The sequence below is a fragment of the Seriola aureovittata genome, chromosome 21 (genome assembly GCF_021018895.1).
Source record: "Seriola aureovittata isolate HTS-2021-v1 ecotype China chromosome 21, ASM2101889v1, whole genome shotgun sequence".
Taxonomy (NCBI): Eukaryota; Metazoa; Chordata; class Actinopteri; order Carangiformes; family Carangidae; genus Seriola; species Seriola aureovittata.
This window is the reverse complement of record NC_079384.1, coordinates 13,406,449-13,428,709: the sequence shown is the minus strand read 5'-3', so window position 1 is coordinate 13,428,709 and position 22,261 is coordinate 13,406,449. Positions and strand designations below refer to the sequence as shown.

The window sequence follows — 22,261 nt, the reverse complement described above, 5'->3', positions numbered from 1 at the left end:
TGAGACACGAAATAAACATGGACAGAATCTGATGACTCATCTTGCATCACTATGATCAGAGCTGAAATGATTACTTGATTACTATTAATTGATTAGTCTATTGACAGAAAAATGATCAGCAACTATTTTGATGATAATTATTCAAGTAAAAATGTCAAACATGATCTAGATCCAGCTTCTAAATTGTGACGATTTTCTGCTTTTCTTTGTCTTATGTGGCAACAAACTGAGGAAAAAAGACATTTGAAATTCAAATTCATCACCATGTAGGATTTTTTTTATTTCTATTTTCTGACATTTTACATAGCAAACAATTAATCTTTGATTGCATGGGATCTTTATATATATTTTTCCTCCTAATTCCTTACCTTTTTTTTTATTTAAATAACTTCTTATATTTTTATGTACTATTTTACCTTTTGTGTTTTATAAAAGACACAATATGATCAGACTCAGAACTTTGTAGATTAAGAGTGACTTGAATTTGATTGTTCTACTGCCTGTCACTGTTTCCCTGCTTGTGAGATATGGTACATGTGACATATTCCATAACAACCCTAGATGACACTAACGGTGGAAAATAGAAGCAAACTCACTATTTTAATGACGTACGGTGCTCATTGTTTTTCCTCACAAAATCTAAATCTCTGCCAAACACAGACCTGCAGTATGTTCATAATCCTTAAAACAACTGAGTAAAAAACTCTGGGACTCAATAGCAAAACTATTTTGAACATCTATAGCAGTCAGCAAAGATGACCATTAGCCATCCAGGTGATCACTTTTTAAAACTCAATCCATCCCACATGTAGGATGGATCATTACTGTTGACTGTAAATAAGAGTGGGACCTGACCTGCAGGTATGCTTCCCTCCAACTGTTGCTGAGGAAAAGTGAGACAAGAACAACTTGAAAGACACTGAGAAGTTTTCATCTTTACCCGAGAACGAAAGATAGACCGGTTAACGTGAAATATCAGCTAATGAACATTTCGTGAAGCCAGTGCCAACACTTCAATTTATCCTCCGAATCCTCTCTCCACTTAGATCAGGAATTTATTTCCTCATTACACAACCTTTCCCTTCAGAATCAGTGAGTAGACTGGCCTTTGTTGGAAAATGTTGGGTTATATGATATGGACTTTGGCAGAGTCCATATCATATAACCCATATAAGGATGCATTGTCTGTGAGAGCAGACTTTCTTTTGTCCTACACAAACTCTGACAGCTTCCGCGGCTCCAGCATGAGCTTTGCTTTTAATCAGAAACAACACTGTACACTTGATCATTCTGTTCACACCAGAGCCAGAGCACCGCCGTGCTGTTACACTGACACCATTATCTCAGAAATACCTCTTACATGAAATACGGCTTTGTCTCTTCTCTGCTGATATTTGATTGATTTATTACAAACTCTGCAAATAAGCAAACTGGTTTTTCACAGCTTAAAATAAAACCGTGGGACAACAAACATGTGGCACTTTCACGGATCTGCAGTTAAAGCACATTTGATTATTGCATCCATTACATCCATGAGTAGCGTGATTCATCTGAGGATCATTTTAAACGGTTGCCTGTCTCTGATGTCTGATTGTGCACTTTAGCAGGTGGCTCTTTTCATTAAACCCAAATGCCTGATGATTGTGCTCTTCATTAAAGGCTGTCCGGTAATATAGGGCTGAGATGATTGCCCATGCGGTGGTTAAATATAGTGGTTGGACAAGGCCTCTGCCACTGTGTAATGAGAAAAGTCAATAGAGCCGGGGCTATTACTCTGTCAGCGCTCATACCATTACACATCATCAAAAACAGCACAACTCTCATCATGAATGAATGATTCATCCTCATTATATTTATTGGAAAGATGGCCTAATCTAATTGTAGAAGCAGTCCAACCTCTGCATAGCTCAACATGTGTCATTATTTTGTATCCACTCTGCAGGCTCTCTCTTTTATTGAATGATAAATGCTGAGGGATTGATGCATTCTGAACGTTCATTGTAAAGGGACATGTGATTATGAGGTTTTCCTTCTGAGAATTTCTTTCTCATAAGTAAAAGGACTGATAGAAGATGATGTAATCTACAATATTACTTCTGTTCAGTCAGTGAAAGAAAAGCACCAAGCTGTAAACTCAATCATTAGTGTGTGACCCATACAAGCTCCCAGTGTTGACATGTACGCAGAGGGCAGTGTGCCTGGCTTATTTAACAGAATGGAAATTAACCATTTGTCACTCCCCCTTCATCAAATTCTCTCTACACTGCCGTGGGTCCACATTTGACACTGCTGAATGCTGACTGCGAAGCCTGTCGACTCTTAGGGACAGGTACAGGACAAAAGGGGGATTTACAAGACCCAACCACACATGCCCAGACACCAGAAGAGTCCTGAGACGGACCAACACAAAGCATCCTCTGTCTGCTCATTTGTGAAGGCCATTAATGTCTAATCATATTCAAATGGCTCTTGAGGAGCCTTCTGATCTGCCCACCAGTATGCAGATGAAGGTCAGGGGGGCTTGCCCTCCAGGATTTGTCCCAAGCTGGCTCTCCCCTCCTGGTTTGAATCCCCTGTGGGCCTGTGGACATGTCATGGCCCATCACCCTGCAGACAGACAAGTCCCTGACTGGGGTCGTCCACTAGACTGGCAGACTAGCTTGATAGGTGCTGTTCACCCCCCCCCCCTATTGTGATTTAACTGCTGGTCACAAGCGCCATTAGCATAATGATAAGAGATAGCGACACCTCCCTTTGAATTCTATCAGGTAGCCTGAAAGCTCAGTGTAATGAAAGGGATTATTATACAATTTATATAGGGAGGGGCACTGACAGTCGCACAAAGCTATCTGGTCAAGGCCTGACCCACCTAATGAAGATGGAGTCCCATCAGTCTTGATGTCCCTGTCAGTGAGTTATTCCCTGGCAGTTTAAAGTAAATAGAAAAGTGTGTCTCCCCACAATTCCTTTAACGGCCCATTTAAGCTCATGGAACAGAAGAATATGAAGAGAAAAAAAAAACTTAAAGAAAACTTGGCTATGCCTCCACAGACCTTCATTCAGAAGCCAATTCACCACTTTCTTGTCGTAGTGACAAGGGTTTAAAAAGCTGCTCCATGCTGAGAACAGTAGGGGTTAGAAAAACAAGGATATTTAAACCACAGCCTGAGAGGGACACTGAGACATTGTGAGAACTGCCAAATTCCATATTGGTTTTTCATATATTTTACTAAACTAACACCAGATTTCTATCAGATTTATCTATCTGATAAAGCATTATCTCCCCATAGAAGTGCCTTTAAACATTAGCAGTCCACATCCTTAATAAGATGTATACTGTGACTCTCCATCCACTGCAATCTCAGAAGGATGGAGTATTTCTACAGGGTTTCAGGTTAAGAAAAAGGGGCATGAGAGTGAACTAGTGATTCACATTGATCAGCATACCATATCCATTTCCAAATACAGTCCTTCCTTTGCAGTTTTAATTACGCCTTTGCATGTCTCAGATTATCTGAGGCTTGTAAAAACCTATTTACCCTCATGTTGAATATAAAAAAAGGCCTCTTTGTCAAGTGGGGGCATGTCAACACACTTCTGTGGATGAGCAGTGCTGTCAGCATAAGGGTGGAGTGGATACACACACACACACACACATATATGAAAACATGCATGGGTGCACTTGTGTGTGCATCCTGGATTATGTCATGGCGCTGGAATGCAATCACATGACAAAGGAGAACAGGCTGCTTTAAATGAGTTAGAGCGACACGGCAGACTTGTGTTTTTATCACGAAAACACGGCGTGAGTTACAGCAGCAGAGTGAACTCAGCTCAGAGCAGGGGAGCCTTTGCAGCAGCAGTGAGCCTGGAAGCCCGTTTCCCCAGACAGGGTGCATGTCTTGTGTTTATAGTTGACACACAAACTGTTTGGGGTTGATAGACTCCAATACCAGTCAACACACAGCACTTGCTGTGCGCTGATGTTTGTTTGAACACTTGTCTGACAAATAAGCATCTCCTTTCTGTTTCCTGGGCTGCTGCTGCTGCTGCTGCACAAGACAAGGCTGATTTTCATGTATTTGGTGTCTCTTTATTTCTAAAATAGTCCCTGCGTTCCACAAGGAGATGAATCCAACAGTTTTTCAAAAAAAGGTAACAATGCCTAGTCTGTATTTTTATACTGTGTAGAAATTTCAGCATGTTAATTATTCCAGGCAATAAAAGAACAGCCATCAATGGTAATAATATTAATAACTGATTATGGTATAATTAGATGCTTAAGGGGGTGATCAGCTTATCATAGTATTACATCTTCTTGATTAAAGCAGTTTTAAAGTGCAACCTTTCTTTCCCTTCTCTTTAAGATGATAGCAGCTGCCTCAGAAGTGAGCCAGAGCCTTGAAGTGCAGGCTGAGATTAGTGGCGAACACAAAAGGAGCGTTTGGAAGGGGGGCATGTCTGTCCCTTTTGAAAGGCTATCATTTAGAGCCTTCAGCCGCAGATCATCGGCGGCTTACATGGGGGAAAACTTGGTTAAATGTTGATCAGGCCCATTATTTGACTCTCTGTGAGGGGTGCGTTTGATGGTTTAGGCTAGGGAGGACTCCAGAGGTCTCTGAGGCTCAGTCTGTCTCCCCTCTCCTGTCTCTATATTGGTATGCATCCCTCATAATAGAGGCAAGAGGTAGGGGGTCTCATTAGGGGCCGGGGGAGTGTTGTTTTGGTAAGGGGGGGGGGCAGTCAATGAATTCCTGAGGGCAGATGCACCATCACGTAGGACTGAAGCTGCATTATGCATCACAGGAGCAGGTAAAACAACATAAAAAACACATAAGACCAATTCTCATTCACTTCTGCAACTTCTATGCTGTGAAACAAGCGTGCATCAAGATCTGTTTCAAAAGTGCTCCAGGTGGGCTGCGTCTTTTGACAACAGGAACTTCATCTGATGTAAGACTCACACTGAGAGATAGCTTCCTTTAGAACTACTCGCAACGACTGACAAGTGGTGCAGAGGTAGCTATTTTAAGGATACCCTGAGTACTGAATGATCTCCCCACTTCCGTCTCGCCACCAAAAGTCCAGGCTGCAGCGGGTAAAATGGATTCCCTCTGGGCAGCTACTTCCTCTGTCATCTGTCACCGCTTCCTGTCTGTGAAGAGCAGGTAATGACAGCATGCAGGTGTTGCTAGCCGGGTGGTATCACTGCAAGCTGTCAGCAACACAAGGCATGCCCCCCCCCTTCCCCACAGAAATGTTAATACTGTTTGATTCAGTTGCTTTAATTTCAAAATGCAAGTTTAAATTACTTTTCAGTTTTTAAAAAAAATGTGTTTCCAACTTATTCATATATTGCAGTAATCACCAATAGTGAGTTCTGGCGTGCACGATAGGTCAAATGCACCATTATCATGTGCAAGAGTTAAAGTGGTCCCTGAACCGAGCTAAAATGATTACTTATTGGCCGTTACTCAGATATTTGTTCTGCTGCACTGCACATAGAAATTGATGTTCCGTGAACCCTGGATATTTTTCTCATAAGGTCATGGTTTGGAATTTCATGTAGGTGATGAATGGCTGCAGATTTACTGAGGAGTTTATGAGTAAGCCTTTCACTGTATTGACTTTATCAGAGAACATAATTAGAAAAGAAAAATCCATAGTGATAAAGAATTTGGGAAAAGGTTTTCTTAATGGAGTATTTTCTTTACATATTTGATTTTTTTGAACAGGGGGTTTGTTTAAAGTGAGTCAGAAAGACCCATAACTTGTTAGAAACATCAGCCTGGCTGATGTGAACTTTCTTTCCCGGCTTCTCAGCAGTGTGTAAAACCACTGCCATGGTTTGTTATGACAAAGGTCACGGATAACGGATGATCTGCCTACAGTTCCCTAATGTGAGAACAAAGACTTTGTCAAAATATATTCCAGCAATATAGTGAGCGGGGGATAAGTTACATTGTTTTGGGGATAGGTTTTCCAGACAGAGCGATGTGAAGACAGGCCCTGGCTGTGGATTTACTGGGACTCGTTCTAGTCCGTTAATCCTTGTATCTCTTTGACTCTTTCCACAGGTTCCTCTGTTGGCAAGCCTCACGGGCTCTGAAGTGGCTGCCCTTCCTGTGCTCACCAATAATTTCTAGTCCTGGTGCAAGCAAACCTGTTTTCACTGGTAAAATGGAGGGATAATCAAGCTTAACATGATTAAAGAAAATTATATGTACAACAAAAACAACAAATTGCATTGTGAGAAACTTGTTTGAATTTGATAAGTGAGAATCTAATGTTCTTAGATATGTTAGCATTCAGGAGTAACAGAAAAATAATATTCCCAAATATGAATTTTCATTGGAATAAAATCTAAAATAAAGAAGAAAGAAAAACAAAGTAGAAAAACAGAGTATGACATGTGTCTGCACATTTTTCACATGCTCTCAGCAGCCAAGCAGTTTGCACTGAGCTGCCTCTTCTTCTGTATAAAATAATCCATATGGCTGCTCGTCCGGACCGAGGATCCCATGCCGTTACCGACCCATACGTTAGGCTTTTTATGGGCCTCGGAAGGGGAATGATGAAACCGAATCAGGTCATGCCAATTGATAGACATTCGCCTCAGCTATCATTTGCACACACCATCCTTTTAAAGTGCAGCAAAGAGAGGTGCTCCCCCTCCCCACAGCCTCGTAGTGGCTTCCCCAGAAGCTGTCATCATGTTGTTCTCTTAAATATTTAACTTCCTCAAGAGATTGAGCTGTAATATAAGAAATTATCCCTATAATGCCCACTGACTGCTACAAACAGATGTGAAATTTCAGGGTAGACCCAGACTGTAATCAGCCCCCCTATGGCCAAGCTATCATGTTCTTCACTGGGGTCAGACACACAGTCTCCCTTTTCATATTACCCCTCAGATTTGTCTGTAAGGTAGTGTTATATGGGCTGTGGAGAATTATTAGGCTCTGGACACATCTTTTTGTTTGAAATCCCGAATGCTTTACAAACCAACAAATTGCCATACAGTTACTTGTAGATCTCTACATCATCAGAAATAAGTCTACAAGGCATGACACAGCAAATACCTGCACTGCACATTTTAAAAGCAGGTTTTGGGAGGCGAGGGAGGGTTGCAAGTTTTGTTGCAGTTGCTTATTTATCAGTTGAGATCTCGCTTAACAGCTAATGGGAGTTAAGTTTCTCACTTTGCTGAGTGCAACTCTATCCAGCAGTGATACATCACTCACTGGCTAACGTGGACAAGCATCCAGGTCTCAACAGACAACTTCTCTTAATAACTTTCTGGTAGTTCTATCTGTGCTGTCTTCAATTGAAAGTAAACCTAAAAAGTGGACCAGCCCTGTTTGTGTATTTGTTTATGCATTCTCTCTGTAGCAGTTGGATTCATTAAGTAAAATTCACTTCACATGAAGGACATACCCATCCCTGTTCTCCATAGTTGGCATTGGATGACTTGTTGGTATCTACTCCCATAAAGAGAAGGAGGATTAAAATAATCCAGTTCTGAAACACCAGCTCCTTCAATTATGAGCCAACCTCGCCTTTGGAGGGATGACCCTTTGAGGCTGAAACCCATCATTATGGGTTTAGCCCACTAGGCATGTATGGGGACCGGGGCCACCCTTATGCTGAGGTACTCTGCAGGGCCTGGGCTTTAAGCCCTCGAGGCAGGGGCCCTCAAGCAGGTAGCACAGAGACATGGTGGCCTGACTGATATTCATGTGGACCGGGTAAATGTGCCCTTCAGGCACAGGGCACTGGAGCGTTACATTTCTGAGAACTGAGAGGGGAAACTTGGAAAGCAGCTAGATTTACTGGTGTGATGTATTTGCTTGCATGCAAGCTTCAGTTAAAAGTTGTTAACAAAAGTGGGTTGCTAGTAAAAATAGCAATACCAGTGTAGAGATGCTAAACAACTTGCGTAAAAGTACTTAAGTATTAGCATAAAAATATGTTTGAAGTACCAAAATTAAAAGCACTGATTATGCAGAGTGACCCACTTCACAATAATATCATTAATAGTAGCTTAATCTACAATAATAATTCATAATTTATTAGTTGATTATATATCTGAATCTGCAAAGTAACAAGTGATTCAAGCTGTCAAATAAATGTAGTGGAGTAAAAATGACCTTCCACATATATTTCATATAATATTATTTTTCATATAATACTGAATTAATGTTTCCTGACAATTCCACATTGAGTGACAAAGTTGACTGAGTTGTAAAGAGATGACAGTAATAAGAACTAAAAGGCCTCTGAATGTGCGTTCTACTCTATTCACTGGACGTGATGAGGATTTCAACAGAAAACTTGTTACTGTGAGAACCTGCTCCTGTATGACAAAAATCCTCTTTGTCTGATCCGTGGCCCTGCTCCACAGATAATAGAGCAAAATGTGGCCTGAGGGAGATAATTTGTTCCCAGATCTTCAGATCGCAATATTTTCATTTGAGCCCAGGAGGGGATCTCTTGAATTGCCAGCTTCCATTGTGTTCCAACAAGGGGCACGAATGTCTTGTCAATTAATTTTTCTTTTATTCCAGACCACAGAGCGCCTGAGTGAATTCAATTATCAACCAATTAAGAGGTGTTTCCTTTTATTTACACGCTTTGATTCCGTGCGTATCCATATTGTTTGAAAATAAGACAGGAGCCGGGTGTTAAATCACTTGAACATTTAAATTTTCTCCCCAATAGCATGCTTTCTGTTGTGTCCCCTGGGCCGCAAGCACAACAGAAGCACATTACATGCCGTTGAACTCTCTCGCCAATTGTTCCGCAGATGCTCTTCCACAGTAGTTCCCAATACAGGAAAAAAAAAGAAAAAAAAGAAGAAAACACAAATCCCATTAACAGGATTCACACTGACACACACGGAACAGCCAGCGTTTTGCGTGACAAGACTTTGGGAATAGATGGAGACAGGTGGAATATTCAGCAAACAGGTTATCAAACAGGCGCAGTCTGAGTCAAATCCAGCCCCAGACAAAAAGCTGAACTTCTGAACCTTGTGGAAATAAGTTAAAGGTCTGATTGCTTGTTGAAATCGGGCTATTGGAAGTGACAAGCGGAAAATGTCTCTGTCTTACACACTTTACTGCTTACAGCCACTTGACTTCAGATTTCCTGACAGGCTCTAAAGCATTTCTATTGGTTTGATTCCCACTTTCTTACAATTCCAAAAGAGAATTTAATCTGAAAATTTGTAAGGCCCTTGTTTTTTTTACTGGCCTGACAGGGGCTATGAAGAGAGACAGAAAACACAGCGGGGTCTCCAAAATATTTTAAACGGCCGATTTAACTTGAAAATCTACAAAAAATGGGGGGTGGGAGTGTTCAGAAGGGCCCTTTGTGCTTCATCTGAATCAAAAACTGTACAACAGGAAACAAATAATGACCTCTTACAGATTCAAGTTATTTCAAAAGTAGCTGATGAAACTACTGTGTGACCCTGCAGTAAGTCTCAATAAGAATATTCTAGGAATATAAAACTTATAAAATCAAGGAAAGACCTGACATTACTTTCATAGCCAAGTGCAAAATGGGAGATTAATAAAGTATATCTTTGAAATGAAAATTTAAATATAATATTACACAGTTTAGACTGTAATTTCCCTGATTGGTTAAATTCAACACTCATGAAGATGAGCAGGAAAATGACACATAAGCCTTGAAAATGGAGTTAAAATAAATGACTTTTATTCAAACATCGACATGAGTTTAAATAAAACACAAAACACAGTTCAGCCTAAAATACACGTCACGTTTTTCTTATGAAAATAATTTCTGTACATATGTGTTTTCTTCTTCGTTTAAGACAGAGTCGGCCCAACCGAACAGCTACAATAGGTAAGAAAAAAATAAGTCAGTCCATCAGTTCAAGGAGAGGCTACATTGTTGCACTAGTGTGAACAAACCATAATGGAGCAGTGGCAGTTTATATTCCTTTTCTAATACACCGAAATATATTTTTTCACTGTTTGGAAGGATTATTGTGAAAGACACCAGTTTAATCCCAGTGGTGGTTTTACAGATAGGCCTACCAAACCAGTTAATGAGTAATAAGTAATAACAGTAGGCTACATATGAAATGTAAAGGCTAACAATGAGTGATAAATTACTTATTTTTCTGTAAGCAGCCCAGCACTGATACAGACAGACAGTCTACACCTCTGTTCCTTCCCGGCTGTATATTAGGTTATTAACACTGAAATGGTTGGAGAGGCTCTGTACTGATGTGTAATAATTAATTCTGTTGTTGTCAGAGTTCAGAGGAGAGATTAAAGTGGGCGAGTAGGAGCCCAGTCCAGACATGCCCTCTCTGGTCTGAGACAATCCCCCCAGGTGCCCGGAGCCGTAGTCCCGCTCCCCGCCCCGGGAGCCTTCGGTGCTGCCGCTGCCCGACAGCAGCGAGTTCACGCTGGACACGAAGCTGCTGAAACATGGGCTGTGCTCCGCGGAGGGAGGCGGCGAAGACGACTTAGGTTCCGTGGAGGCCGGGGATCCGTGCAGACTGGGCGGGGAGGAACTCAACAGGCTGGCGGTGTCGGAGAGCTTGTGTGGGCCGTCTTCTGACTTTACGGGGAGAGGGGTATTGTCAGCTCCGCTTAAATCAGCTCTCCTTTTTCTCTTCCGCCTGAAGTTGCCGTTGTCGAACATCTTCTCACAGTTGGGGTCCAGTGTCCAGTAGTTTCCTTTACCTGGACGAGCAAAAAAAACCAGGGTTAAATATATGGGGGACAGATTTGGAGCTTTATTTTTTCTGTTAATGTGGGTTTTCATCTTTATAATTTAATTTCCTCTAAAAAGTACTCAAACTGACAATGAGCTGAGAAGATTTTGTTGTTTCAAGAGGTTTCATTCATTTTAAGAGTTTAATCAAAACACTAGCAGCATCAACACCACGACAATGAAAACATCTCCACACAATAATACTTAATTTAGTCAAAATAATCCAGACTCACCGGGGTCATCCTCGTCCCGGGCCACTTTTTTGAAACAGTCGTTCAGCGATAAATTGTGACGGATTGAATTCTGCCATCCAGCTTTGCTCTTCTTGTAGAAAGGAAAGTTGTCAGCCACATACTGATAGATCTGACTCAGAGTCAACTTTTTGTCTTGGGCGTTCTGTATGGCCATCGCTATCAGTGCTGAGTAGGAGTAAGGTGGTCTGACCATCTTGAAGAGTTCCTGCTGGCTGGATATGGACAGCCACCCCAGGTCTGCCCCACCGAACCCGGTGGGAGGTGGTAAAAACTGCCTCTGGTTCGACCCGTATCCAGACTGAATGTAGGACGTGCTGTTGTTCCCGGGGAGATAAGGAGAGGAGTTGATGCTGGGTCCGTTCAGCCATAAGTACGGGTTCGCGGACGGAGACGTGTACTCTCCGAGGCCGTAGCTAGAGGGGTGCGTGGGCGGCCTCTGAGGATGATGATGGTGGAGGTTCTGTTGGTACACACCGTAGTTGTCGCAGTACACGGCCATGTCCAGGAGCTCCTGAGCGCTGTGGTGCTGAATAGGGCTGGTCTGCTGGTTAGATGGTTGGTGTCCAAAAGCGTTCATAATCCGCCCTAACCAGATTCCCAAAACCTAATTTCGTCTGTGTGCGTCTCCCTCAGGACTGAGCTCATCCTCAGAGGGAGGAGTATTTATGCGCAGCGCCCGGAGCCTCCACAGGTAGCCCACTGAAGAAAAGTTTTGGGAGGGTCACACCTCTCTTTTCTGTCCCGCAACAGCCCACTTGTATTGACCCAACCTCCCTATTCATGAGCATCGATACTGCTTTTAACTGCACTGCTGAGCTTTACGATATTTTTCAGGCATATTCACATTAAGGAACATTAGTGGTTTACATCTGTCATTATCCGTGCGTAATTACGCACCGGAGTTTATCCTGACTGCGGCAAAGTCCTTATCTTCAAATTCACTATTTAAACAAGCCAGCAAAAACACATGTTTAACACATAGTAGAGCGATGAGAATATTTGTTTTCATACATTTGACAAAATTACTGGAGGTCACCAGAATGAACATTTGTCCTGATCGTTTATGGATTCAAAATATGTGGGTTTTTTTATGCTTCGTCTTTGTTCTCCGGCTTTGAGATACAGTCATCGAAACTACAAGGTACAACTTGAACTCCAGTTTACAAGAGCGTCCATGCATGAATAGCAAATATTAGTTTTTTAATGCAAACTTAAATATTTGTCACTAATAGATCATTATCACATTTATACAAAACTACGTCTGAAATAGCTCCCTTTTATCAGCACCCTGATGACCAATAAATACGGGTTGTGACAATTTAATATAAAACAGAATAAATTATAATTCATGTGCTGTTACGCACTGATCGTCATCATGTCTGAACTTGCTGAACTTTCTGAGCGACGGTATCAAACCCAACAACAAAGACCCGCGTGTGTTTGTAAAGAGCCACCTTCTCTTAAAAGATATTCGTTTGCAATAAACACTTCACAAGTGCCGCAAGTTTAGTGTCAACAAGTGACTCGTGGAAAAATTACCCCCAGCAGGCTCCCGAAGAAAACATGGCCTACTGTATCTGCCCTGCAAAATAAAAGCCAGTCCAAATTGTGTGCCAGTTATGTCGTTCTGTTACATTAACATTAATCAATTCTATCCACAACAATTCAGAATCAACAGGTTTTCTCCTGCTTCAACTTTGGTATTATGTAATTAAAATGTGACTTTAATATCTAAACTGAAATCGATCAAACTGGAAAAATGTTATGACTTAGAATAAGGTGAAGAGTATCCTTCAACTGCTGCTTTTACTTTAAAGTTAAACTGGAATAAACACCGTGCAGGACAAGATTTCATTTACAACATGGAAGTCCTAGAAGGCTACTAAAGGGGGTTAACACATAAACAATATTCTGCTCCAGCAGACTTGCACTATTTTAATTTTATTTTATCCATCTGGTCAGAGGGACTTTACCAACCCTGGTGGTTTCTGGAGCCTGGAGCTGGAGCTGGGTCCGACCTCTAGCAGGTAAATGGTCTGAGTTTCGACTGAGAGTAAAGCGGGAACGAGGATAATTAACCCACCGATACTTTAGCCGCCCTATAAAGTTTGTTGAAAGCTCTTTCTAATTTAACTCGTAAACACATACAATAACAAAACAAACCCACTACAGACTAATATTCTACACAGACTTCGTTTCCTTGCAATCCTTTGACATTTTGTCTCCCACGATATTAAGTTATAATAACACGTCTGGAACTTATTACTGTGTGGCTGTGAACTACTGTATGTGATAAATCATTTTGAAATATGCTGCTGTTATAAGGGCACACGTTAATAGGCTCAAGACTCGTTCTGCTGTGTGTTTACGACTCACTCACACAACTGAACTTTAAATTTACAAGCGAGTGCGTTTTGAATTTGAAAATCATGCGTAGCCTCCGTGCTCAGGTCTGCTGTCATCCCTGTGAGGAGTGGGCTCTGCAGGTCGCTGCTGCACTCCTGCACTAATCGGCAGTGCATTCCTCCTCTCCATGACCTTGATGTAATTGTTTGGCTCCAAGGCGTTGTCCCGACCACAGGCTGTACAGCAGTGGCAAGCAGTGGACTCCATGGGAGGGGAGTGGCATTTAACCCCCAGATGAAAACAACGCAACCTGTTAGGTGTCTAACACCCAGTACAGCTAATTACTGCTGACTGCTGACTGGACATCTGAATCTGAAACAGTCCAAGCAAACACCACAATGATCCTCCTCAGCCTCACACTTTAATATTAATAGGAGGTAGTTTTGGGTTGCTGATAACTTTTAAATATGACACATTATTTTGTTTAAATAATGCCAGTCACTCAATCACTCAGTTTGCATTGGGCTTTATCTAAAAAATAGGCAGACATCAGAAATCGGGTGCAGGAGCAGCCATCAATCACAATTCTTCTTATCTGTTTTTCTCTCAGATTAAGTTCAGTGATGTCAAATGTGGTTCAACTTGACAAGCTCAAGCCTCGACGTCATTGTAAAGTAATAATTCAAACATGCTCTCTGTGTGTGTGTGGGAGGGGGAGAGTGGGGGGTGTCTATTGTTACTCTGCCATGTCTGTCTTCATCCCCCGTTTCCTCAAGCTTTTTGAGGTCATGGGAGCTTTTCTTTGGGAGATCAAGTCAATCATGGCGAGGTCACAGAGGTAGGGCAGAGCCACCACAGGCTCCTTCAGATTGAGAGCAGAGGGAAAAGAAACAGTGCTGCAGGTGATTGAGGAATCATCCATACTTCTACTTCTCCATTCAGTATGTATCAGCACATTTTACTGCTGGGATTAGAGTTAAACACCCGCTGGAATCAACAGAGACCCTCAGGGTTAATAAGGCTTGTTTTCTGCAAACAGCCTTGGCTTTAACAATGTGGCTGTATGAGTTAGACATCTGCTAAGTGTTTATTACTTTGAAGTAATTACCAGACTATCAGATGTATTTAAAGCCAATAAAATCATGAAAGGCCCAGATAAAGTCATTAATTTTGACTGTGTAAACAAAATGATCCCTTTGTGCAGCCAGAAGCCTGTCCTTCTCAGAGACTCCCCCTAGTGGAGAAACAAAGCAAAACAGACAACACAATTGGAGTGCTAATTAATGTACAGTCTGGATGCAGAGTGACATGTAAATGAAAGCTGGTCTTTCTGAATACTTTGCACAAGGTTAATTCTTCGGCAGCTCTGGCTTCGTGCAGGAGATTAAAGACACTTGAACTGAAGCAATGTGATCTGAGACTTGGCAGGCACCGCAACTGTCTGGCCTCGGAGCATCCTTCATTTCCACACTCAGTGGTCTTTATTCTTCAAGATGGCAAAGACATATTCACTGCACGAGACATTTATAATAGGATCTCTAGCTGAGCTTTACATTTTTTCTCAACCGGCTTCACAAGTTTAAAGAGGCGAATAATGGATATTTTTGGAGAGTGATCTCTTTGCTTTTCTTTTTAAACACTCCAAATCTCACATTGTGTAATTTTGACAACTTATATGGATGTTGACAAAATAATGTGCAGCATTTTAAATCCACATTTAGCTGCTACATTATGCAAGGCCTCTGTATAAAGAACTCACTTTTAAAGGATAATATATTTGTAAACAAGTAACAGAAAATTTCGCCTTCAGCAGATAAACGTGAAGAGTTTTCTAGTGTCAAACTGTGCACATGCATAATTCTGCAAAGTGAAGTCCAAATCTAAAGAATTTATTCATTTTTGTGTGTGGGGGGGCTTCAAGTTTGCTTTTAAGGCATTCGGGTCAGTAGCCTCAATTCAAAACCCAAATATTGTTAGCACATAAATATCTCACAGAATTTGTCCACCTGCGAGGCCCAAGAGGGAAATCTGTTTCTCAGTATTTAGATATTTCTCTGTGTTGTCCCCTCTGACCAATTACTGTTTGGCGCTGTCAGTCTGTCTCCCAGAGCTGAAGAGGGAGCCCTGCAGACAGCACGCTGACCAAGGGAGAAATACAGCTAGCTGGGCCTTCTGCTTCACCGCTGCTAGTTGCATTAGCTTAATTCTCTCCTCTGCTGGGCAGATTTACACCTCTGCCCCTGATTACATCCTTGGAGAGATCAGAAGTTACTGGTCTGTTAGAGCCAAAATCACACTGTGCTGGGCTCACCATCAGCTGCAGAGAGGTTAAATATACTCTACCCGCTGTTTCCTAGAGTAGATATTTAAAATCTAAAATTCCATCCCTCATTAAATAACTGCTGCTTTGATTTCACTGGTGGAAAGGCACTATGGACATGATTTGATGTAGGAGGGTGCTGGTGGTGTCAAGACTATTAATATGACCTTAAAATTATATGTACATAAGCCAAAGGTTTATGTCACTGTTGTGGTTACTCATCTGGGCAGTGTGATGTGACAGGCAAGATGCACTAACAGTATCATCCAGATGAGGGCAGCATTGCTTTAGACATGATACCTTCAGTATTCCTCAACAAACCACCCATCTATCAACAGCACTGTGCAGCTTTCTGGGAGGCAAAATATATCAAAATCCAGAATCTGATCAGTGTATTGATTTTAATCACACAGAATTTAATAAATTCGGAGGCTTCAGAATTTAGAGTGTAAGTGATGAAAAATGTTCCACTGTCTCAAAGTTAACTGTCTGAATGCACAGAGTCTTTCTCTTTACAGCCTTTACAGTTCTCCAACACTAATCATACTCATTGCTCAAGAATTAGATATAATATTACAATAATAATAATATACATATTCTGCTTCGAAAAGGTCAACACGTTGCCAATGTATTATAATGTCAGATGTAAGCATTGGCGTGTATGATGATTAATCACATTTTGCCATTTAAGAGGCAGAATTGTAATGAAAACAGCCTCTAGCTCTCAGTCTTAGTTGTGAAATCATATCATCATCATATTAGCAGGAATCATTGAAGAATATCCATCTGTCTTATCCTTGCATGAAAAACATTTCTGAAAGAGTTCAAAAATATGGAGATGATATCAAAAGACGAAATAATAAAGATTTAATTAACCATAATCAACTCAATATTCTGCTATAGAGACAGCATGCCTATGGCCCTTTTTAGTCATTTCCATGTGAGGCTGAAACTAGCTGGGAACTCTGCTTCCTCATCAAATCAGTTCTCCACCCCCGATCTCTAGGTATGTTTCCTAGCAACACGTCTCACTGACTGCCTGGGAAAACCCAGTGCTTCATAATAGCCTCAGCTAATATAGATCACCACCACTTGGCTCTCTCTCTAAAACCAAGATAATAGGCCTGTGTACAGAATGTACATTTTGTATTTAGTGCTGAATATAGCACAAAATAACATCCACACCAACAGGCTCAGATCTAAAATGCCAGCAGTCCTCCTGTCCTTTACAGTCCAATGTTGACTAGTCTCTGTACGTAAGAGCCGCCTGTGACAGTTGCTCGTGATAAGAGAGTGATGGAGTGTCTGTCTGGAGTGTGTAAAGTTGGAGGCAGCACAGAAAAACAGCATTAAAGTGTTCAATCAAAGGTTTGGCTCACAGCTACCGGTGCAGGTGTTTACTCCAAAGTCTGCCCACAGATTAGAAACATGCTCAAAGGACAGTTTGCTATCAGCTAAATCTCACACTTCAATAGAATAAAGTAATTTGAAACTTCACCAACAGTAACTCAAAATCAGCTTCTATCATTAATTGCTGGAGTCCATTTAGAGTAGGGCTGCAAATAATGAAATTTTTTTTATTATTGATTACTATATTGATTATTTTCTCTATTCATCCATAGACTGTTAGTTCTATCAGACACAAGAGAACAATGTAAAATGGCCATTAAAATTTGCTAAAGTTCATTGTGATGTCACCAAATGCAACTGGAAAAAGTAGGTATCTACCATGTCAACTGATTTACTGCAAATGTCTTTATGAATTTGCAACACTAAAGTGCAGCATCAGTTAAGATGTGTCCTTCATTGACACTTTTTATCTTTATTTAAGACTTCATTAAAAAACAGTTTGAGTTGTGCTCATGAGCATATATTTCTAAATACAATTATGTTTATCAAATAGCTTCACAGTAACTAACACAAAAAACTTGGGGCAACATAGTGTTATTCAAGCATAGGGGTATTAGCATAGGGCTGCGACTGACAAGTATTTTCATTATCGATTAGTCTGATGACTGTTTCTTTATTGATCAGTTTATCATTAAGGGTATGTCAGAAAATTGTAGAAACTGCTCATCACAATTCCCCAAACCCCAAGTTAACATATCTGAATTGCATTTTTTTTGTCCAACTAACAGTCTAAAACCCAAAGATGTTGAGTTTACTATCATACTGTATCATACATTGGCAATCAATTTATTGCACTCTTAATTGAATAATGGTTGCAGCTCTAATTTAGATGTCCTAACAGACATGCAACTAAAACTGTGCCATCATATTACTAACCTCATCTTGCTTTTATATGAGGAGCATGATTGAAACAATTCTTCAGTCTCATATCTTCAATGATTCAGCGTCTATTATCTTTTCAAAGAAATTGAACAAAGAATCTTCAGTAAGCAGCAGGGGCTGGTATTGAGGCGATTAGTTGAATCGACTCAATGACAATTTTTATGTTCATATTTCTGGAGAGCAATGCAGATCCTCTCACAAAAGAGTAAAATAACACCAGCCTTGTTCTCCCCACACAAGTGATGTTTGCTCTGTCATTGAACACAAATCATTCAGTGGGTTTACTGAACCACTCAGTGACAACTCTGCTGAGATAGCTATACACAACACTGCACTGTCATGGTGACATCTGTTGACTGCTGGTGAAGCTAAATGTTTGTTTACAAGGAGCTACAACAGGAAGTGGTACATTTAGATGGCAACACGTGTAAATGCAAATCTTTCACATTTTCACCCAGGCTAACATTTAGAATGGCAATTACCATGTTAGTTTTAATATAAACTTCATGGCATTTTCTTCTTTAATATAAGGTTAACTGTACTAGCATCTGTCTCAACAAGAGAAAACAAAGGGGGTTGCTTATGATAAAAGTTTTTTTTTAGCAGGACTGGCATGCAGGAAGTTATATTTACATCTTAAGTATCACCAGAAAGTGTTACCATATGCATTAAACAACTGCTACCTTCATCAAACCACACCATTATCCATCATAACATCTGAGCCATGCAAGCGATTTGGCTCTATGGATGGCAATGTTGGTCAGTCAGTGGGCCGGTCCCATAGACTGTATATAAAGATGGACGTAAACCTACAGGTTTTGGAGGAGCAGTTTTGAAGCTCAGGTTAATGCAAAAACGGGCAAGGAGGTGGGGCATGTGTCGAAAGCATACACTCCCGTTAGCATATTTAGCACAGCTGAGCGTCTTGCTAGAAGGCAAACCCGCGGCTAATTTATTTTTCGGCTAATTAGCTAGTTAACGGGCTAAGCTAACAAGCCGGGTATGGTGAGCACCTGCTAATTCGTGCTAACATATAAATAAAAATAATTTTAGAGTTTTACTCACCTCAAAATACAGGAGCTCAGTCTTCCTAATTTTCTGTTATCCAATTAACCAAACACCAAACCATATTCTTGGTCCGATTTTTGCACGAAAAATCCTCCAACAGGCACCAAAACCACAAACACGACCAGGAGGTCACGTTCACTGACTCGAATAAGCTGAAGGTGACGCAGAGTAGACAGCTAGCCGACTGCCACGGCACCAAACAGCTACTCAAAGCGTCCCTCAATTATTCATAATTATGGGTGACTTATGTGAAAAAATTCACCACTCATACGGTTGTCTTGGAGGGGGAATTAGTTACACTAAGCCTGTTTTTGTACCAAGCTGTAAACATGTTTATTTCTGCCGTTGAGTTAGGCTTCTTCACATGGGAGTCTATGGGGATTGACTCGCTTTTGGAGCCAGCCTCAGGCGGCCATTCGAGGAACTGCAGCAAAGATCCTCTATACAGAAGATACCACTTGGGTTGGTCCACGACTTTGGTCAAGACTACAATATTTTAACTACTACAAGAGGATGGATTGATGGATGGATTTTGTAGGCATTCATAGTCCCCAGAGGCTGGATTCTGTTGATTCTGGTCATGCCCTGACTTTTCCTCTATTCCCACCTGCTGGTTTGAATTTGTGGTTTTGAGTGAAATGTCTTCACAACTATTGGATGGATTGCAATGAAATTGGTACCGACATTACTTTGATTTATGGCTATATTACAAAATGCTGCTAGCATGGCTGTAGATTCTTAGTCTGAAAGTTTACTGCCGTGTAGTTTTAAAGATTACTACTAAACAACATACATTCGTACCTAACTTTTATTAGTCTTGTTCCTAACCCTACCGAACCAAAAATGGCTCTATACTATATCAGAGCAGCTAACTTTAACTCCTGAAACATTATGTATTCTTTGAGTGTTGGCATATTAACAGTATAATAGCAGCCGCTACCCATGTCCATTACTGTGTACTTGTAGTGAGTCTCCATTTGGAAAGCCATGAAAACCCCATAGACAATTGTGATTGGATATATGCATGGCTGTTGATTTATGCAAATGTTGTCCTCTTTCATTATGCCAAGGAGACATTTAAAGAGAAGCATAGACATTTGCAGCCTCCCAGCAAATGAAAGTGTGTCAAGAGGGACGGAAAATATACATGTTATTCCAGGCTGAAATGACAAATGCGATGGGGATAGAGTGCGTTGTAAATACATTTCTCCTGGAGAGAAGGAGCTAGCTCACAGCTTTCCCCCACAAAGCCCCTGGAAATCCTCTCAATTAAGCGATGCATTTCCCTATGCTTTGAGGAGAGAGAGGGCGAAGCATAATGCCTGAGCACAAATCACTGAGAGCCTATTGAAATAGCTGCCAGTTAACTATGTAATATTACTACTGCTGAAATGCTTCACCCTTTATACCTTTTCAATTGCAAGGCTAGATATTGAGTGTGCACTGGGTATTCTTGATAAGTGAATTATGCCACTGATGAAACTTTTTATTCCCATCCCTTAGTTTGGAGAAAACTAATCATTGCAATGCAATAAGCAGGTTACACATTGACTATAAAAAAAGTACTGGACCCCCTTTGGACTTCAGAGTTTTATTGGTGAATAACTTTAAACAACTGTGGATGCAATAAAGCTTTGATATTCATCACCCCAAAACTTTTAAATGCCAGAGTGAAAACAAATCTGTAACATTGACTTAAATTAAGTACAAATATAACTAACCAAGTAATTGATGGCATAAGTGTTCACCCTCCTCCAGTCAATATTTTGTAAAGGTACTTTTTGACAGCAATAGCAGCCTTGAGTCTGTGTTGATAGAACTGTATCAGCTTTGTACACCATTAACAGTGAAATCTTCCCCATTATTCTTTGCAAAACTGGTCAAACTCTATACCAAGACTGAATAACCAACTCTTTCAACATTGTACCTTGATATTAATTGTCTGCTTTTACATAATTGTTGTATATTTTACCGTTTATTAATGCTTCACTGCAACCTCTACTGCTTATGGTTTAAGTGAAAAGAGCTACATAAATACAGTTAACTATAAAGTTTATTATTGCCAGAAAATATTGCACTGAGGTGTGGACATTGTTTTTTCTGAAGCCATTCCTCTATAGCTTTGGCTTTATGTTTGGGGTTGTTCTCTTGCTGAAGAATAAATCTTCCAAATCCCAGTCACCTCTCTCACAGGTTGCAGCAGACTTTACTCCAAAACGTCTATGTATTTTGCTGCATTTATGTTCCCTGTAACTTCACAAACCGTCCAGGTTGCAGTGAAACATCACAAATTACGCAGTGTGTAATTTATTTATTTATTTTTAACAGTGGCTTTCTCTTTGTCACTGTTCCATGAAGCTGGTCCATGAATCACAGGGGCAACATCTGCTGTATGCAGTGTCTCCCACCTCCAGCCATAGATCCTTGTATCTCCTTTGAAATGTCTACAAACTTGCTCCAGGCAGATTTACAGCTGTGCTGTTTTTTTTTTTATAATTGACCGTCACTGTATTCTGACTGATATTCAGTGCCTTTGAAAATCTTCTTGTACCCTCCCTCCTCTGATTCTACCTTCTCAGTAACGCTGGTGCAGATTTGTGTCACTTTGTATTCATGATTTAGTATCTTTGCCTGGATGTTGACCAAGCAGCTGTTGGACATTGGCAGATTCAGGTGTATCTAACCTAAAATCACTTACTTACTCACTCACTCACTCACTCGCACCTTAATTCCACACAGGTGATTTTCATTCAACTAATTATGTGAGTTGCAAAAACAACTGGCTGCACCAGTGATGAGCGCAGGTGCGTCATAGTGAACGAACATATTAGAAGACATGTCACAAGAGGAAACACACAGGTGTAAATAATCTAATTAACGATGGCTGAATTCCATTTAGCTGCTTTGGTTTCGGGCTCCTGGTATTACTGGCTAAGCGGCTTACTTGGGATAGAATCAAGCCATTCTTAATGTTATAAACCTAAAACCTGTGTTTTTTTCCTCACTTATTTTGATAGTTCAATTGGAGCTATTTAAGATCAATTTGTAGAGGTTTTATTTTGAAATTAAATTAGTTAAATTAAATTAGTCTTTTTCTTTTATTTGGTGAAGAATATATGCTGTAGAGAATATAGAAAATGAATGCTTTAAATCATCAATGCATAACTGCCCTAATGTAGGTAAGTAGTTCACTGGCTAGTTTAGCACTTTGTTTCATTTTGTAGCC

At 40.6% G+C, this 22,261-nt stretch overlaps 1 protein-coding gene across 1 annotated transcript; it reads right to left on the bottom strand.

The window, feature by feature from the left end:
- Nucleotides 1–9,708: 9,708 nt before the first annotated feature.
- On the bottom strand, nucleotides 9,709–13,453 carry foxi1 (forkhead box i1). The gene is made up of 2 exons (XM_056366300.1): nucleotides 10,989–13,453; nucleotides 9,709–10,724 (listed from the first exon to the last, which is right to left on the bottom strand). The coding sequence occupies exons 1-2, from the start codon at nucleotides 11,584–11,586 to the stop codon at nucleotides 10,189–10,191; spliced, it is 1,134 nt and encodes a 377-aa protein (XP_056222275.1). The 5' UTR covers nucleotides 11,587–13,453; the 3' UTR covers nucleotides 9,709–10,188.
- Between the last annotated feature and the right edge of the window lie 8,808 nt (nucleotides 13,454–22,261).

Coding starts and splice junctions, on each gene's coding strand:
- foxi1 (XM_056366300.1), bottom strand. CDS start 11,586: ATGAACGCTTTTGGACACCAACCATCTAACCAGCAGACCAGCCCTATT. Junction 10,725..10,988: donor CCGGGACGAGGATGACCCCG/GTGAGTCTGGAT, acceptor TTGCTCGTCCAG/GTAAAGGAAACTACTGGACA.